The sequence below is a fragment of the Cricetulus griseus genome, chromosome 3, assembly GCF_003668045.3.
Source record: "Cricetulus griseus strain 17A/GY chromosome 3, alternate assembly CriGri-PICRH-1.0, whole genome shotgun sequence".
NCBI lineage: Eukaryota > Metazoa > Chordata > Mammalia > Rodentia > Cricetidae > Cricetulus > Cricetulus griseus.
Window position 1 is genome coordinate 277164204 of NC_048596.1, and position 17333 is coordinate 277181536.

A 17333-nucleotide genomic window follows, 5' to 3' on the forward strand; every position below is an offset into this window, starting at 1 on the left:
TTCATCTTGAAAATCAGACTATATTCAAGCATGAAAAGTATCACCACCTCCAGCCAACTAAGCTTGAAGTTGAAATCCTCAGGTGAATCAAGACCTTCAACAGCTGTTCGCCCATTTTAAAAGCTCCCCATGCTGGCCAGGGAAACACAGGAAGTGCTTAAGTTACTTTCCCTATCCTCCTATTCAATTAGAGAGTTCTAATGGTGAGAACAGACTGACATCACTGAGCTGTTAGTGAGCCTGACTAGTGGGTTCTTTTCCAACAAAAAGTCAGTCATCCACTACCTTTTTACAAAGTCACCATTTTCAAAGGAAACAATGACGAAAACCTCACATGACAATTTTCCACAATCCCTACCAGCTACATCTTTTCACCAAAATAAGCAAACATCAGGGGCAGCACATTTACCATAGCTTTCGGACCCCCCCACAGTCCCCCCAAAAAACTGCATTAAAATCTTCAGGCAGCCTGTGAGTAGAAAGCTCAAGCAGAATGTAAGGGCAGTACAGCTAATCGAGCCAAGAATTCCATCCAATTTTCACTTCCACGTGCAGACACTGACCCTTTAGCGGGGCTAAATATTTGCACCAAGCATCAGCCATCATTCATTAAAGTAACTGAGCACACTAGCCTAACATCCAGGTCCTTTCTTACCTCTTTCAGAGCCTTGTAATTACGGTATTTTGGCAAGAGTCACATCTTAGAAATCATACAGTAACAACTAAAAAAGGGGCTTCAATACTAAAATATTATACCATTAAACCCAGGAAATTAAATGATACTATGAACCCACCCTCCAGATTATACATACTCTCACTCAATCATGTAAAGAATTGAATTCTTTATTTGTGATATTCATAAACGTTGCTATTCTATGTTCTATCCAGGAAGGCAATTTTCTCCTATTATCAGGGTTTTTTTGTTTTGTTTTGTTTTTTTATAAACAACAACTTGAATTCTATTGCATGAAGGGCTACAAATACACGTTAACCAAGCAGAATACATATATTTTGTTTTACAACTTGCACCTAAAACCCCAGTACACATAGCTGCTTCAGTAGCTATCAGAGCAGTTTGGGGCTACTGCCCAAGCTATGCATAGCAGTTACATTTTCAAATCTCATGTAGAAAAGACTGATAAGGGCTGTTAATTACATTCCTGTGAAGCCCATCTCAGTTACAAGTAAATGTGGAACTTTCAAGTCTGCACAGACTTCTGATGGCAAACTGCTAAATCTGAAGAAATTGTCCTACACAGATTTTTCTTAACCAGCTGTCTTGCAGCTATACTGCCAGTAGATGGCGCTACATAGGTTGGACTTGAAAGGACAAAGTTCAGATTTAGGAAAGAAACGTTTTTAAACCTGCTCTGAAAACACAAAAAAAAAAAAAAAATTAAAAAAAAAATCATTTAGTGTTAGGGTAAACATAACCCTTATTTGTAACCATTCATTACAGACAAACCAATAAGGATGAAACTAGGTCATCTAAAAAAGTTTTTAAACAGTTTATATGAATGAGAACACATGCTTAACACAAACTATTTTTTAAAACTACACAGTACATATTTAGAAGTAAATTCCCATAGAAAGTGACCAACCATGTCAAGATGATAAGCAAACCGCTTGTTACAAGGAGATGGATGCTCGGAAACTTTAAAGGGCTACATCCACCACTTCAGAAAGCTAGGACTGCAAGGGGTAAATTCAACACATCACTAGCTGGGCAACAGGAAGGAAAAAAAAAAACCCCACAAGACTTCTTTTTTAAGTTTCTCAAAGTACACATCAAAAACTAACAAAAACATCCTTTAAAACGGTAAGGAGTGGATCCTAGGAAAAAAAAATGTTAGACATGTACGGTCAAACACAATGATTTATTAAAAATAAAACGTAAAAATGATTTTTTTGTACATATGCTTCCAAATTTCAGGCATGGGATCCAAGTAGGTTTCATAGAAAACGCTGTAAGCCAGGTATCAAGTCCTTACAACAAAGTAAACTACCCCAGCCCCCCCCAGCGCCCAACCCCCTACCCAGGTTTTTGCTACAGAATCAGCAAGTTCACTCCCTCCCGCCCACCCCGCCGCCCTCCCCCACCCACCCACCCCCCCGGAAAAAAAAAACACAAATCAAAAACAAGACATTTTGCTAGTATAAAAACGACCAAGGTCCAAGTAATAATAAAAAAATAGAGTCCATCAATGACTGTAACACAAAAATGTGTGTGTGTAGGGGGGCCGAGTCCACCTTCAGGGGGAGACAGGCAGGCAAGTGGGTGGGGGTGCTCCCCCCACCCAGGGTGAGCGGCTCCCCCGAGGGCACCTGGGGGGTGGGAGGGGGGGCGAGCGAAGCGAGCGAAGCGCCGGTGGGGCGAGCATCGCCGCCGCCGCCACTGCCGCCCCGCATCCGCAAAAACTCGGCTTCTAGAACGAGCCTCCCCCGTAGCCGCCGCCGCCGCGCCGCCGTAGCCGCCTCTGTACGGTCCACTGTTGCTGCGGCCGCCCAGCTCCCGCCGCCGCCGCCGCCGCCGCCGCTCTTCATCGGGCCGTACGAGGACTGGTGCTGGCTGCCTAGCTGCCGAAGCCGCCGAAGCCGTTGCCGTAGTCCGCTGCCGCCGTCGAGCCGCGCCGCCGCCGCCGCCCCCGTAACCGCCGTAGCCCCCGTAACCGCCGTAGCTGTTGTAGCCGCCGCCGCCGCCGCCGCCGCCCTTGGCCAGCCCGTTCTGGTCTCGGCCTCCGCCGCCGCCTCCGCGGCCCCGGCCGCCGCCGCCGCCTCCGCGCCCGCCGCGCCCGGCCGCGCGCCCCCGCCGCCGCCGGGGCCGCCGCCGCCCGCGTGGATGTCTTCCTTGGGCACCGCCTTCTTCACCTCCACGCGGTGGCCCTGGATCGGGTGGAACTTGACCACCGCCGCCTTGTCGGCCGCGTCGTGGCTCTGGAAGTAGACGAAGCCGAAGCCGCGCTTCTTGCCCGACTGCTTGTCGGCGATGATCTCCGCCTTCTCCACGGCGCCGAACTGCGAGAAGTGCTCGATCAGGTCGCCCTCCGCCACGTCGCCCTTGAGGCCGCCCACGAACAGCTTCTTCACCTTGGCGTGCGCGCCGGGCCGCGCCGAGTCCTCGCGCGACACGGCGCGCTTCAGCTCCACCGTGTTGCCGTCCACCGCGTGCGGCGACGCGGCCATGGCGGCGTCCGCCTCCTCCACGTTCGAGTAGGTCACGAAGCCGAAGCAGCGGGAGCGCTTCGTCTGGGGGTTCACCACCACCACGCAGTCCGTCAGCGTCCCGAAGGCCTCGAAGTGGCCGCGCAGCCCCGACTCGCTCGTCTGCACGTTCAGCCCGCCGATGAACAGCTTGCACAGCTGCGAGTTCTCCATGTCGGACGCCCGGGCCCTGCCCCCGCCCTGCGCGCTCCGCGCCGCCGCCGCCGCCGCCGCCGCCGCCCGTCACCGCCCGCCGTTAGCGGTCGCCGAGGCCTCCTCCGAGCCCGGGCCCGGCCGCGCGCCGCCGCCGCTACCGCTGCCGCTGCTGCCGCCGCTGCCGCCGGCGGGGAAGGGGCGGGAGGGGCGGGAAGGGGCGCGCTGCCGGCCCGAGGCCGAGCGAGGACGCTGGAACCCCACCAGGGCAGCCGCGGCCGCCACCTCCGCTCCCCGACCAGGGCACCACACAAAGAGGGCCGCTGAAGGCGCGCGCACCCTCCCCGCGCGCTGCTCACGGGCGACGTCGCGACGCCCGCCAATCGGAGTCGCGCTCGACCCGGTCCCGCCCCCCTCCTCCCCCTCGCCCCGCCCCCGCCCTCGCCCCGCGACGAGCGAGGGAGCGAGTGCGCGCGCGCCGCAGCGCCGCTCTAGGCCGCGGCCTCCCGCCCCTCCGCGGTCCCGGTCCGGTCCGATCCGATCGGGCCCTCGGGCCCCCGCGCGGCGCTCGCCGGTCCTTCCGCCTCCGCCGCTCGCCCGCGCCGCGCTGCGCCTCCGCCCGCCCGCCCGGAGGGGAGGCCGTCCGGAGGCCTCGGCGCGCACCCGCGGAGCACTTCCTACCCGCCGCGCGGCTGTTCCCGCAGCCGTCCCTCCCCCCGCCCCTGGCCGGATCCCGGGGCGGCCCGGCTCCGCAGCGGCGTTCGCGCCAGCCCCTTGAGGGACGTGGCCCGCCAGCCAATCGCGGCCGCGCTCCCGGGCCCACTTCCGTCTTCCGCCGCCGCGGGGCGGGCGCGCTCGGCTCACGCGCTGGCCCGGCGCCTCCCCTCCCCCCACCCCCCCCCCCCGTGCGGAGCCGGCTGCCGCCCCGTCCCCTCGCGCGCGCACCCGCTCGCCCTCGCGGGGCTCCCGGCCGTTCCCAACGGATCTGCCCGCCGGGGTCCCCGCGCGGGCTTTTTGAAAGCGCGACTGTTGGGACCGGGCGGCTCGCCCGGTCAGCTCCCCGCCGGGGGCACAAAGATGGAGGGGCCGAGGCCCGAGCCGGGGGCGGTTATTGGCCGTTTAGGGTGGGCTGGCGGCTCGGTGCAGCTAGGGCGAGCCCGTGCCCCGTGCCAGCGCGCTCGCCAGGGCCAGGGCCAGGGCCAGGGCGAGCCCGTGTGAGGCGACGACGCCGAGGGCCCTGAAGGCGGGGTGACCCACACAAGGCCCGCGCCCCGGCGGCCTGGAGCCCCGCTCCTGCCCGATCCCCCGCAGACGGGCTTTGGGAGCCCCCGCTGGCCTGGCACTCGGCGGACGTTAGCCTCCCAGGGGCCAGATTCGAAGCCTGCTCTGTGAAGTTTACGCTTCTCACGGCATGCTCGCCGCCAACCCCCCAGCTTGGGAATTAAATCAACTTCACCGGAACCCAGGCCTCACTTGAGCCTGAGCCACTGTGTCCCCCAGCTCACCCTCCCCTCCTTTCTCCTTTCGGTGCGTCCTGCGGCAGTTTGCTGCCTGCCTCTCTCCACAGGACTGCCAGCTTCACAAAGATGGACGCGCTGCCATTGTGCCTGCTTCCAGCACATTCCCCGCATAACTAGGAAAGCAAATATCACCACAGACAAGATCTCAATGTCTACAACAAGGAAAATGTGGGGTTTTTTTTTCCCCCATTTTAAGATAAAAGAACTAGGGGGCTGAGGAGATGGCTCAGTGATTAGGAGCACGTGCTGCTTCCAGAGGGCCAGAATTCTGTTCTGTTCCCAGCGCCCAGGTCAGGGCTCTGGCCTCCACAGGCTCCTGAACTCTGTGCACATCCCCACACGCGGACACACACACCTACGTGTAATATGAAAAAGAAAAATTAAGTAATGGAATGTTTTTAAGATATTATTGCCCAAAAAATTGCCAGGGTTTGATACAAATGGAGGGGGGGAGGTAATCTCAGCGTTTGAAAACAGGAATGCTAGAATACTGGCAGAACAGAGGTAGGAAATTCAAGGGAAGGAGCTATTTTCGTGTTGGATTCCTACAATTGGAGTTACAGGATATAACCAAGTGGGTGCTCGGGATTGAAAGGTTCAGGCATTATGCTGGCCTGGCCCTGTTACCTGGTGGAATCCACTCAGGCAGTACCCTGGTCAGCCCAGGGTTCCATGGGAACTAAATCTGCACACAGCTGTAGAGGACCCCACACACACACATACACTTATGCACTCTCTGCCCCTCTCTCTCTCTCTCTGCCTCCTTCACTCGAGACCGGCCATGGCGGTCAGCCATTAACCCTGCTCCTCTTCTCTCTTAGTCTCTACTCTGCCAGGCCTATAATAAACTGGCTAATGTATTCCCTCAGTCTCATGTCTCATCCTGCGCCTTTTTCTTCATTTCTAATTTAAACAAAAGAATAACAGGGATCAAAACCTCTGCAAGAGCAGCCAGTACTCTTAACTTTTGAGCCATCTCTCCTCCCCACTTCATTTTTTATTGATTTTGTTTTTTGACAATTTATCCCATGTCTGTCAACCCTTCTTTTATCATCCCCGACGTCCCCTTGTCCTGGAACTCACTCTGTAGACCAGACTGGCCTCGAACTCACAGAGATCCACCTGCCTCTGTCTCCTGAGTGCTAGGATTAAAAGCGTGCACCAGGTTCCTCTTTTGACTATTGGATTGGGGTCACCAACAGCCCTCTCTTCTTGAATCTATCAGTGGCAAATAGGTCAAAAGCGTGAGTTGGAACCCGTGAGCCCCTATGCTATCCATGGCTGCCTGTTGATGGGCCCATTCTTATTTTTTTGGTATGGCGGGGTTCGAGACAGGGTTTCTCTGTGGTTTTGGAGGCTGTCCTGGAACTAGCTCTTTGTAGACCAGGCTGATCTTGAACTCACAGAGATCCTCCTGCCTCTGCCTCTTGAATGCTGGGATAAAAGGTGTGTGCTGGGATAAAAGGTGTGGGCCACCAACGCCGGACTGATGGGCCCATTCTTGTGCAGGCCTCTTACAGGCATCCACAGCGGCTGTCAGTCAGTTGTAGTTACAGCGGCTAGGTCTGGACTTGAAGACAGCATTTCATTGTCCTTTCTACCCTCTGGCTCTTAGGGCCTCACACAGTGTTCCCTGAGCCTGAGAGGGCGTTATACTAGACTCTATCATGGGCCTCAGTAAGCTCTAGAAAACCTGCAACTATTTCCTTCTAGACCAGAAGAGTGGTACTTCCCACTGTGGTCTAGAGAGGCTAATGTATGCAGGATGCTCAGGCTCACACGGTGAGTCAGCTGAGTAACACGCCTTCCCTGGTGTTGCAACATTAGCCCCAATAAAGTTTCTCTGGAGATCTTTTCCTACCCAGTTTTAGTGGTGCAGCTGACCTGGTGACAGGAGGAAGGAACAGCAGGCAGCAGTTAGCAGGCTGGTCTTTGGAAACCAGCCTTCAATGTTAGGGAGTCACCAGGGGGTGGGGCTGTAGAGAATGAAGAAGTAAAGGCTACATGGAGCGGCAGAACAGAAAGTGCAGGCTCTGGTCACCAGAAGAACTACACAGCACTATCGAGACAAGGGTTTGGGACACCCAGGCCAACAGCTCTAACCCTGGCTGCTGTCGAAGGCTGAGGGGTACCACCCTCCTTGGCCTACATGAAAGCTGTACCCGCATACTTAGGGGCCTAAAGGGTCCCAACAGCTGAGGCCTGCAAGGGGACTGACGCTAGAGGGTGCCACACACTGCAGCTCCCACCTGCATGCTGCCCAGTCTCCTCAGCTACCCAAAATTCCTATACCATGTCGTGATCAGAACTAGAATTGAACACAAGGAAACAAACTCAGAATAATTCCAAGGAGCTGTCATACTGACCAGATTGTCTAGTGTTGGGATCCTGACTGATACGAGACAATTCCCTGGTCTCTACTTGGTATCTTGAAGATGTCCACTGGAATCTCATTGCCTCAAACCAGCGGCTCTCACTGGTGGGTGGTAAACCTTTGGGGTTGCCTAAGACCATCAGGAAACACGAATATTTAACACCATGATTCGTAACTGTAGCAAAATTACAGCTATGGAGTAGCAATGAAAATAACTTTATGGTTGGGGGGGTCACCACAACATGAATTGAAATGAAGGGTCACAGCGTTAGGAAGGTTGAGAACCACTGACTTATACATGTCTTTCTGAATCTTTACAAGTATGAGGAAAGGTTTTGCTGGGTACCAGCTTCCTCAGAGATAAAGCCTTCCTTCCACCTTTGAGGGAAGACAGTAGTAGGGCCTTAAGACACTAGTAGGGCTTTCTGTCTGCAGGGAAGCCCCTTAACCTAAGGAAGTTAACAACTCAGTAACTCCAGGAAGTCCCTGAAGTCCACCCCAGCCAGCAGGCTCCCCCTCCCCTGAGGATGTATAAGCAGTGAGTGCCACTGAGAGAAGACCCTCAGACAGGAGGGACCACCTGGAAGACACTCTCCCGAGCTCCTGCAAATTGTGCAATGAGCTCCCTGTTCCCAGCTTCCCCGGAGCTGTCACCCGTTCTGGGGTGGGTACTTGGTGATGCAGGTGTCTTTGAGGCAAGTCTGCTTCTAAAAGGAACCCCAATAAAACTCATTGGTTCACTAAGTTGGACTTGGTGACATCCTTAATTTGGTCTGTTGTTGGTTCCTTTTGCAGGGTGTGTAGATGTTTTCTCAGGGATAGCATCACACAACGGGTATATCATATGGCAATCTTTCAGCTGAAGAAACCCCCATTAACCACATTAAGTTGCCCGAGTTCTGTTATCTGCACAAAGCCACTTTCTTGTGCAGAAAGGATTAAGCCAAAGATATGCAACAGGCTGGGAGTGGAATAAGCCATGCTCACATCTCTCTGAATCCCTTTGCTTCTTTTTTTAAATATTTATCTATTACACACACATCCCTGCAGGCCAGAACAGGACACCAGATCTCATTATGGGTGGTTGTAAGCCACCATGTGGTTGCTGGGAATTGAACTCAGGAACTCTGGAAGAGCAGCCAGTGCTCTTAACCTCTAAGCCATCTCTCTAACCCTCTCTTTGCTTCTTAACTCAAACTTTTAGAATATTTAAGAATCCAAGGAAGAGATTGCCAGTTTGATATCACTAATATGCCTAGCTAACTGCATGCGAGAGTAATTGTAGAGCTTCTGTCAATCATTAGTATAAACAACAGCAGTCCCATAAGGTTTTACCCCCTAGTGACGCTGGCACTGTTTAGTGTTAATTAGTGTGAGTAATTCTATGGTGTTTGCACACTGAAACCTAATGAAAACCTTCTTAGAAAGTTACACATCCCTATGGCTTAGTGATGCATGGCTGTAGGTCAAAATACCACTTGAGCAGAGAAAACAGTTTGACCTCAATTTGAATCTGCTATTTGATAAAGGAAAAAGATATGGAGTATCAACCTCAGTGTCTTGTTTGTGAGTGGCAAAAGCCAAAGCCCTCTCCTCTATCACTGCATTCCCAGAGAGTCAAAGCCAATCCCCAAGCTCATGTCACACCCGGCACTGTTGGCTTCTGCCATCTCGGTTGTTGAGGGGTGTCCCCAGAATCAGATGGCACCCAAGAAATGGTCAGCTTTGCCCACAGGTCAAAAAGAGATCATGAGGTCACCTGCTATGGTGGTTAATATTATTTATTTTTCAGACAGGGTCTCTTTACACAATGCTAGCTATCCCAGAATTCCCTACATAGACCAGCCCAGCCTTGAACTCTGCCTCCCAGTGCTGGGATTTAAGGCGACAGTTAATAACTGTTATGAACTTAACTGGATTTAGAATGACCTAGAGAAGGCTGTCTGGGCGTGTCTGTGAGGGTGTTTCTAGAAGAAAAATCAACAAGAGTGAACCAACACCTCATTAGAGGGACTGGGATCTTGAATCGAACGATCCAGGCTAGTGGAGAGCCAGCTTTAGTCTTAGTCCTTCCTGGCTGCTTCTTGGTCTCCGCTCCCACCATGATGGACTAGATCTCCTCAAACCATGAGCCAAAACTAACTCTTGCCTCAATACGCTGCTTTTGTATTTGGTCACAGCCGTAGTAATGTGCAGACCTAGTGCAGACCTTCCAGTCTTAGAATCTCTTTACAATAAGCACTGTGGCCGTGAAAACTGAACTATTGCTTCTATTCCAGATGCCTCAAACCCTCCTTGCTGAGTCCTCTGTTGCTGTGATAAAACACTATGACCAATAGCAACTTGGGATACGTGGTGGTTTGAATGGTATCGGCCCCAAAGGCTCATATGTTTACATACTCGGTCCCTGGTTGATGGAACTGTTTGGGAAGAGTTAGGTGGTATAGTCTTGGAGGAGGCATTTCACTGGGTTGGGCTTTCAGGTTTCAAGAGCCCATCCCACCTCCAGTCAACTCTCTTTCTACCTCATGACTTGGATCAGGGTAGAAACTCTCAGACACTGCTCCAGCATCGTGCCAGCCTATGCTTCCCTCCATGATGGTCAGACTCTAACCATCTGGTACCACATTCCCCAATAGACATTTTCTTTGTAGGTTACCTTGGTGATGATGTCTCTTCACAACAGTTGAAGAATAACAAGAGTAACTCAAACAGGTCGGAAAGGGTTTATTTCATTTTCCAGTTTAACATGAAGGGAAGTCAAAGCAGCAACTCAAGGCAGCTGGCACCATGTCTACTCTACACTGTCATGCTCCCTGCCATGATTGACCGTGGAATAAAACTCTGAAGATATGAGCCACCACCCCAATTAAATGTTTCCCTTTATGAGAGTTGCTGTGGCCATGGTATCTCTTCACAGCAGTAGAAACCCCAGCTAAGACATTCGTCTTGTTGATCTTTGTTTGAATTAACAACACTCAGGGGTGCATGCATGAGGACATTCTTGTGGCACTGGGGTCACGCAACAAGCTTTACTGCACAGTGTCTATGCTGGCTGGTTTTTGTCAGCTTGACACAAGCTGGAGTCATCCGGGAAGAGGGAACTTCAATCAAGAAACAGCTTCTCAGATTGGCCTGTAGGCATGTCTACGGAGGCATTTTCTTGACTAAGGATGGACGTGGGTGGGCCTCTGCAACTGTGTGCAGTGCTGCCCCTGAGCAGGTGGGCCTGGGTGGTATAAAAAAGCAAGATGACACCCCCCCCACCCATCCCCCCCCCAACAAAAAAAAAGCCGGGCGTTGGTGTGCACGCCTTTAATCCCAGCACTCGGGAGGCAGAGGCAGGTGGATCTCTGTGAGTTCGAGACCAACCTGGTCTACAGAGTGAGTGCCAGGATAGGCTCCAAAGCTACAAAGAGAACAGAGGACCTGTGAGGCCAAAGCTTTTAACACCCTCAGAGCCACGCCCTCTTTCTGGTTACTATGGTAACAGCTTCTGGGGGCGGGGCTGAGTAGCCACTGTGTGTCTCAGCACTATCACATGGAAGGTGATTGTCAGAGTCCTCAAGAAGCCTCTGCAGGCAGGTGTTGCCCTGCGCAGACCAACAAGGAACCCGAGGCACCCTAGAGCAGCAGTCAATGAAGGCGGGGCAGACGGCTCCAGACTCTGGCACCTTGAGCGCCTCCTGCTGCCCCCTGGGATCTGAAAAACTTCACCGGGGTTCAAGAAGAAGGTGGGCGGTGGGGAGCCAGACACCAGGCTGCAGTCTTTTTTGCCTGGAGGACAAAGAAGCCCACACAATACAGTGGGTCCCCCAGTGAGCAGGGGAGGCTCTGGGGCTGTTCAAGAAAGACAAGGAGATGGGTTTAAATTCAATCAGGGCAAAAGGAAGAAGCTCAGGCCATGGGATGAAAGGGGCATCTAACTCCCTGAAGTAAAGCCTGGCTTTGCATTTTAACTCTGACAGTTTGCCTTCCCCTTCCTTTGCACTTTGCTTATTATTTCACACGTGTGTGGTGTGTGCATGTGGGTGAGGCTGGATGGCCAGCAGCCCCTAGGGATCTGCTTGTCTCTGCTTCCCCAGCACCAGAAATATAGCACATGCCATCCTGCCTGACTTTCACACAGGTCGGGGGCTGGAACTCAGGTGGGAGCCATCTCCCTGTCCTGCAACAGAGTCTTGACATCGGCAATTAAAGTAAAGTGAGGCCATTTGGATGGGCTACTTCAGTATTGCTATCATCCACACAAGAAGAGGACAGACACTGGAATACAAGCTCACACTGGTGAGACAGTGGGAAGGCATGAGGAGAAGACAGCCACCTACAAGCCAAGGAAGACGGTGACACCAACCATGCTGACAGCTGGGTCTCAGACTTCTGATCTCCAAACTGTTGAGAAAATAAAATTCTATTGTTGAGGTCCCCAAGCCTGTGAGACTGTTCTGGGGAACAGAAGGTGGGAGACTCTGTGTCCCAGCACCACAGAAATGAACAGGCTGAACGGGAAGGGAGGCCAGGAGCAGGACCCTATTACCGTCAGACCATGTGGATGTAAAGCCTTTCGGGGCCATTCAGGGTCTAAACATTCTTAGTTAAATGGCATTTACTAATATCATACTTTCAGCACATTAATATTAGAGAGACATAAGAGCACACGCATCTCCTTCAAAGGAGATCAGTGGAGAAAATGAAAATAGCCAACATTTCAATTCTCAACAGTGTAGGAAGCGTTTTGTTTTTTGTTTTTTGTTTTATTTTATTTTTTTATTCTTTTGGTTTTTCGAGACAGGGTTTCTCTGTAGCTTTGGAGCCTATCCTGGAACTCACTCTGGAGACCAGGCCAGCCTCCAACTCACAGAGATCCGCCTGCCTCTGCCTCCCGAGTTCTGGGATTAAAGGTGTGCGCCACCAACACCTGGCGGAAGAGTTTTCTTTATTAATAACTGGATCTTTTTTGTTTGTTTGTTTGTTTTCCAGACAGGGTTTCCCTGTGGCTTTGGAGCCTGTCCTGGCACTCACTCTGCAGACCAGGCTGGTCTCAAACTCACAGAGATCCGCCTGTCTCTGCCTCCTGAGTGCTGGGATTAAAGGTGTGCGCCACCAACACCTGCCCAAGCCATTTTCATTCAACCACAACATGCAAACTTTCTATTAAAATAACCCTACATCTAGGCATTCTCTGTGACACTCTGTGACATACTCTGTGACACACTCCCAGTGACACTCTCTGTGACACACACTCTGTGACACACTCTGTGACACACTCTGTGACACTCTCAGTGGCACACTCTCAGTGACACTCTCAGTGACACACACTCTGTGACACACTCCCAGTGACACTCTCTGTGACACTCTCAATGACACACACTCTGTGACACACTCTCTGTGATACTTTGTTTATCTTCTTTCTAAACTGAAGCAGGAGGAGGCTGATCATGACCGTCCAGCCCAGGTAAGAAGCAGCAGATGCAAAGCAATCCACAGGCAGCAGATTTTCACGAGCAGCTAACTCTATCGTCCTCCTGCACTTCCTCTTTCAATGACTAAAAGGACAGCAAGTTCATTTCTAATAACTTGTTAATTTCCATCATTTGTTGTGCATTCAACAACCTCTGATATCTTTGGCACTCAAAGATTCCTTTTTTAAAAAAATTATAAATAACACATTATCTTTTTAAGATATAAAATCTATTTTTATCGAGCTGGGCGTTGGTGGCGCACGCCTTTAATGCCAGCACTTGGGAGGCAGAGGCAGACAGATCTCTGTGAGTTCGAGACCAGCCTGGTCTACAAGAGCTAGTTCCAGGACAGCCTCCAAAGCCACAGGGAAACCCTGTCTCGAAAAACAAAAATCTATTTTTATCTCAATACCATAGTCTTTTCTAAAAATTTATTTTATGTGTATGTGTCTTGCCCAAATGTATGTCTATGTGCTGTGTGTGTGCCTAGTGCCTGCCTAGGTCAGCAGAGGTCATCAGAGCCCTTGCAACTGGAGTCACAGATGGCTGTGAGCCATCATGGGGTTTCTGGGAACTGAACCTGGATACTATTTGAGAGCAACCAGTACTCTTAACTGGGGAGACATCTCTGCAACCCTGATTGATATACTTTTAAACATAAGAAAAATGGGAGAAGTTTTAGGTTATGAAATTCCTCCTTCCATAACAAATTATTTTTCAAATTACTTTTGCTAAGTGGGTCAATGAACAGATGTGCTCAGTGACCAGTGGTGTCTAATTCCTACCATGTAGATAGTTCATGGAATTAAAAGGAATGCCCAGAGCTGGGCATGGTGGCACATGCCTCTAATACCAGCACTTAGGAGGCATAAGCAGTAGATAGATGAGTTCAAGGCCAGCCTGGTCTCCAGAACTGGTTCCAGCACAGCGAAGGCTACACAGAGAAACTTTGTTGCAAAAAGAGAACACCCAGCTTCCACACTCACTGCCTCAGACGAATGGCACATGTTGGACTCATTTGGAATGCAGAAACTGAATTTACATAGTGACCACAAAGAAACAAAACAAAACAAACAAGCAAAAAGCCCACCATGCTGGAGTTAAAACTAGGAAAAAGGTGAGCTTATGTCTGCAGGGAGACACAGTAACCACGCCTCCTAAGGACTGGCTACAGGTGTGCCCCACCACGCCCATCAGGGTGTGGTCAAGGTGATGTCAGAGTGATGTGCGAGAGGTTTTTTTTTTTGTTTTTTTTTTTGGTTTTTCGAGACAGGATTTCTCTGTGTACCTTTGGAGACTATCCTGGCACTCTCTCTGGAGTCCAGGTTGCCCTTGAAACTCACAGAGATCCGCCTGCCTCTGCCTCCCGAGTGCTGGGATTAAAGGCGTGTGCCACCAATGCCCGGCTAAGGGAGAGGTTTTTAAGAGACAGACAAGGCACATGGGAGCTCTCCCCCCTTGCTGCTTTGGCACGCTCTGGCTTGCTGTTGGTTGGCATTTATCTATTAAAAGTTATCCTAACCTTATGGATTTCGTATCAGTTATTCACCACTTTAACTGGTACCAGGAGTGGGGTGAAAGCCCATGGCCTGTTCGGCCTTCACGGCAAGCCCCACTGGGACTTCTCCCTACATATGTCCTCTTGCCCAATTCCCACCCTTCCTCACAGCCTATATGTTGCACTCTGTTGGGCAAATTTTTATGCCTAATTTAGAAAACAAAAATATTACTGACATGTGAATCAAGTCTCTATTGTATCCTATTTAAAGAACAAATACAAGGTTTGGAGAGATGGCTGGCTGTTCAAGTCCCAGCACCCACATGGCAGCTCACAAGCATCTGTAAATCCAGCTCCAGGGGACCTCACACCTTCAGACAGACTTGCAGGCAAATGCCAATGCACAGAAAAATAAAAACAAATGACTTTCAAATTTATTTTAAACTGGGCGTTGGTGGTGCACGCCTTTAATCCCAGCACTCGGGAGACAGAGGCAGGCAGATCTGTGAGTTCGAGGCCAGCCTGGTCTACAGAGCGAGTGCCAGGACAGCCTCCAAAGCCACAGAGAAACAAACCCTGTCTCGAAAAACCAAAAAAAAAAAAATTGTTTCAAATTTTATTTTTAAAGTATTAAAAAAATAGCAGGGTCTTACTATGTAGCCCAGGCTGGTCTAGGATTTAGAGAGATCTGCCTGCCTCTGTCTCCTGAGTCCTGGGATTAAAGGTGTCACTGAGTACATTTGTCCATTGTCCCACTTAGAAAAGGGCTACCGTGTCCCCTCCTTCTTTCTCTTTGCCGTTCCCTGAGGTCAGATGCCTGTGTGCACTAGAAGGATGTTCTGCTCTGAGCCACACTTCAGCCCTCGACATGTCCTCATGGTCACTGTATAGTCAAAATCCATCTACATTGTGTCACCATGGAACTCTCAAGGCTTACGCACCTATAACCCCAGCACTGGGGAGGATCAGTTAACCAACCCCATGGAAATCAGATTCATTGTCTAAAGTTTGGAGAGGGGAGATAGGCGTTCTTATGGACTTTGTTAACATTAAGTTTCGAATAAGGCAATCTAAGAGTTAAGTAAGCAACTGGATATATGGAGATCATGCCAAGTAATGTGCACACACTATTTAAACACAGGAGATGACATCACATAGCAAGACTCTGTAATAGAGAAACTGTCTCTAGACAAAGCCTGGGGTCATTCCAACATTTGGAACCTGGGTAAAGAAACAGGAGGAATAGAAAAGAGGAAAAGGAGGTGAACACACACAGGGGCTAAGGAAAAGCGTCAATTGAGGTAGAAGACAAACTAGCAGAGTGTCCCGTCTTAGACGTCAGAACAAAGCAGTGTCTGGAGAGTAAGGATGGGGGTGTGGCTGGGGAGAGGCTCAGCAGTCAAGAGCATTAGTTGCTCTTGCAGAGGACCCAGGTTTGGTTCCCAGGATTCGAATGGCAGCTCACAACTGCAACTCCAGTTTCACAGGATCCAATGCCCTTCCTTGTATGGCCTCCGCAAGCACTTCATGCATGTGGTACACCTATATAAATGCAGGAAAAACACTCACGCACATAAATGAAAAAATCTTTTTTAAAGCAAACATCAAGATGGCTAGAGTGGAAACGACAGCCACAAGTATTAGTAGAGGAGGGATTAGGAGGCGCTTGCACTGCTTGGTGGGCATGTAAGTGCTGAAGCCACTTTGTAAAACATTTGGAATTTTCTCAAATCTAGAGCCCTCTTCTGACTTCCATGGGCACCAGGCACACTTGTGCGCGCGCGCGCGCGCACACACACACACACACACACACACACACACACACACACACCTTCTAGCATCTCTCCCATATAGCATAGCCATCATTAGGTATCACACACACACACACACACACACAACACACACACACACACACACACACACTTGAAACAGGGCTTTTCTGTGGCTTTGGAGGCTTTTTCTGGAACTCACTCTGTAGACCAGGCTGGTCTCGAACTCACAGAGATCAGCCTCTGCCTCTGCCTCTGCTTCTGCCTCTGCCTCTGCCTCCAAGAGAACAAGACTTAATCTTCAATGTGCAAAAGTAAAATTGCCAACTGGACATTAGGATAAAAAATGACTTTAAACATTAGGATTAAAAGTTGACCCTATTGGTAAGGGAGGAAATAACAGTAGAACAGAGGACTTTGGTTCAATTTCTGCCCCCCACATCCAGGAGATGAGATTCTAGATTCTGCATGGTCATGCTGCAGACACCATACACTAACAACTCAAATGTTTAACTCTGACTGAGACTGCCCAGGATCAGGTCTCAGGTGTCCTCACTGTAACCCCAAGAAGCCTGGAGTTTCCACTGTAGCTGGAACTGGCATTAACTCTCCCGTACCTAATGTCTGGACAGTGAGTGAACCGGAACTGAAGACTTTTCAGGGACAGGGGTCTGGGAGTGATGCTCCCAGGGCACTTGAAACATTTTGAAAAAGAAGAAACTTGTTTGTGAGTTTACCTCTCGGACTCGGTGACAAAGCTTTGCTTCTGGTGACACACCCATGTGTCTCCAGTGCCTTCTGTTTATGGTTGTCCTGGCTGGTGGTCGCTGCGGGTGAAGCCTGCGGACTAAGGGCGAGCTCGGAAGCCCCGCACTGAGCTGTTGCTTGTTCTCGGGAAGCAGTTCGTGTGGATGGATGGCAGCCCACGACCCGCTCTCACGTGCACCCGTTTTCATCGCCAACGTCACCGAGAGCCGCAGTGCCCACTTCCTGAACACGAGCTCCTACCGGGGAGAAGCCCTGCCGGTGGGGTGGGGGTCCTTCCTGAGCCTACAGCCAGCCAGCCAGCGAGCGGGCGAGCAGGCGAGGCACCGGTGTGCGCGCCCAGCACCGGCCCGTCTAGACTGAGCGGGGACGCTCGCACCGCAGCGTTGCGTTCTGTCGCTTCCTGCAGAAGACCGCCACTGACGGATGCAGATTCGCTGCTCGCTCGCTCGCTCGCACCGGTGGAAGGGAAGCCCGGGGACCTGGCTTTCAGAGAAGTGGGGACAGGGAAGGACTGCGGGCTGAGAGTGCGGCAGGAGAAAGAGCGGGGAGAGGGAGAGAGAGGGAGAGGGAGAGGGAGAGGGAGGGAGG

General features: G+C 51.2%; 1 protein-coding gene, 1 long non-coding RNA gene and 1 pseudogene across 2 annotated transcripts; 1 reads left to right on the forward strand and 2 right to left on the reverse strand.

Moving 5' to 3' along the window:
* Window positions 1-2411: 2411 nt before the first annotated feature.
* LOC113835054 lies at window positions 2412-3455 on the reverse strand (annotated as a pseudogene).
* Window positions 3374-4595, forward strand: LOC113835034 (basic proline-rich protein-like). Its single transcript, XM_027409602.1, has 2 exons — window positions 3374-3592; window positions 3657-4595. The coding sequence occupies exons 1-2, from the start codon at window positions 3374-3376 to the stop codon at window positions 4593-4595; spliced, it is 1158 nt and encodes a 385-aa protein (XP_027265403.1).
* A 5365-nt stretch (window positions 4596-9960) lies between these two features.
* On the reverse strand, window positions 9961-17330 carry LOC118238622. Its single transcript, XR_004769429.1, has 2 exons — window positions 16715-17330; window positions 9961-10477 (listed from the first exon to the last, which is right to left on the reverse strand). It is a non-coding gene; the product is annotated as an uncharacterized LOC118238622 (long non-coding RNA).
* Window positions 17331-17333: the final 3 nt, after the last annotated feature.

Bases quoted from the DNA above. Each gene is read 5' to 3' on its own strand.
- LOC113835034 (XM_027409602.1), top strand. From the start codon at position 3,374: ATGTCGGACGCCCGGGCCCTGCCCCCGCCCTGCGCGCTCCGCGCCGCC. The intron at 3,593-3,656 runs GCCGAGCGAGGA...CTCCCCGACCAG, and splicing joins GGGCGCGCTGCCGGCCCGAG to GGCACCACACAAAGAGGGCC.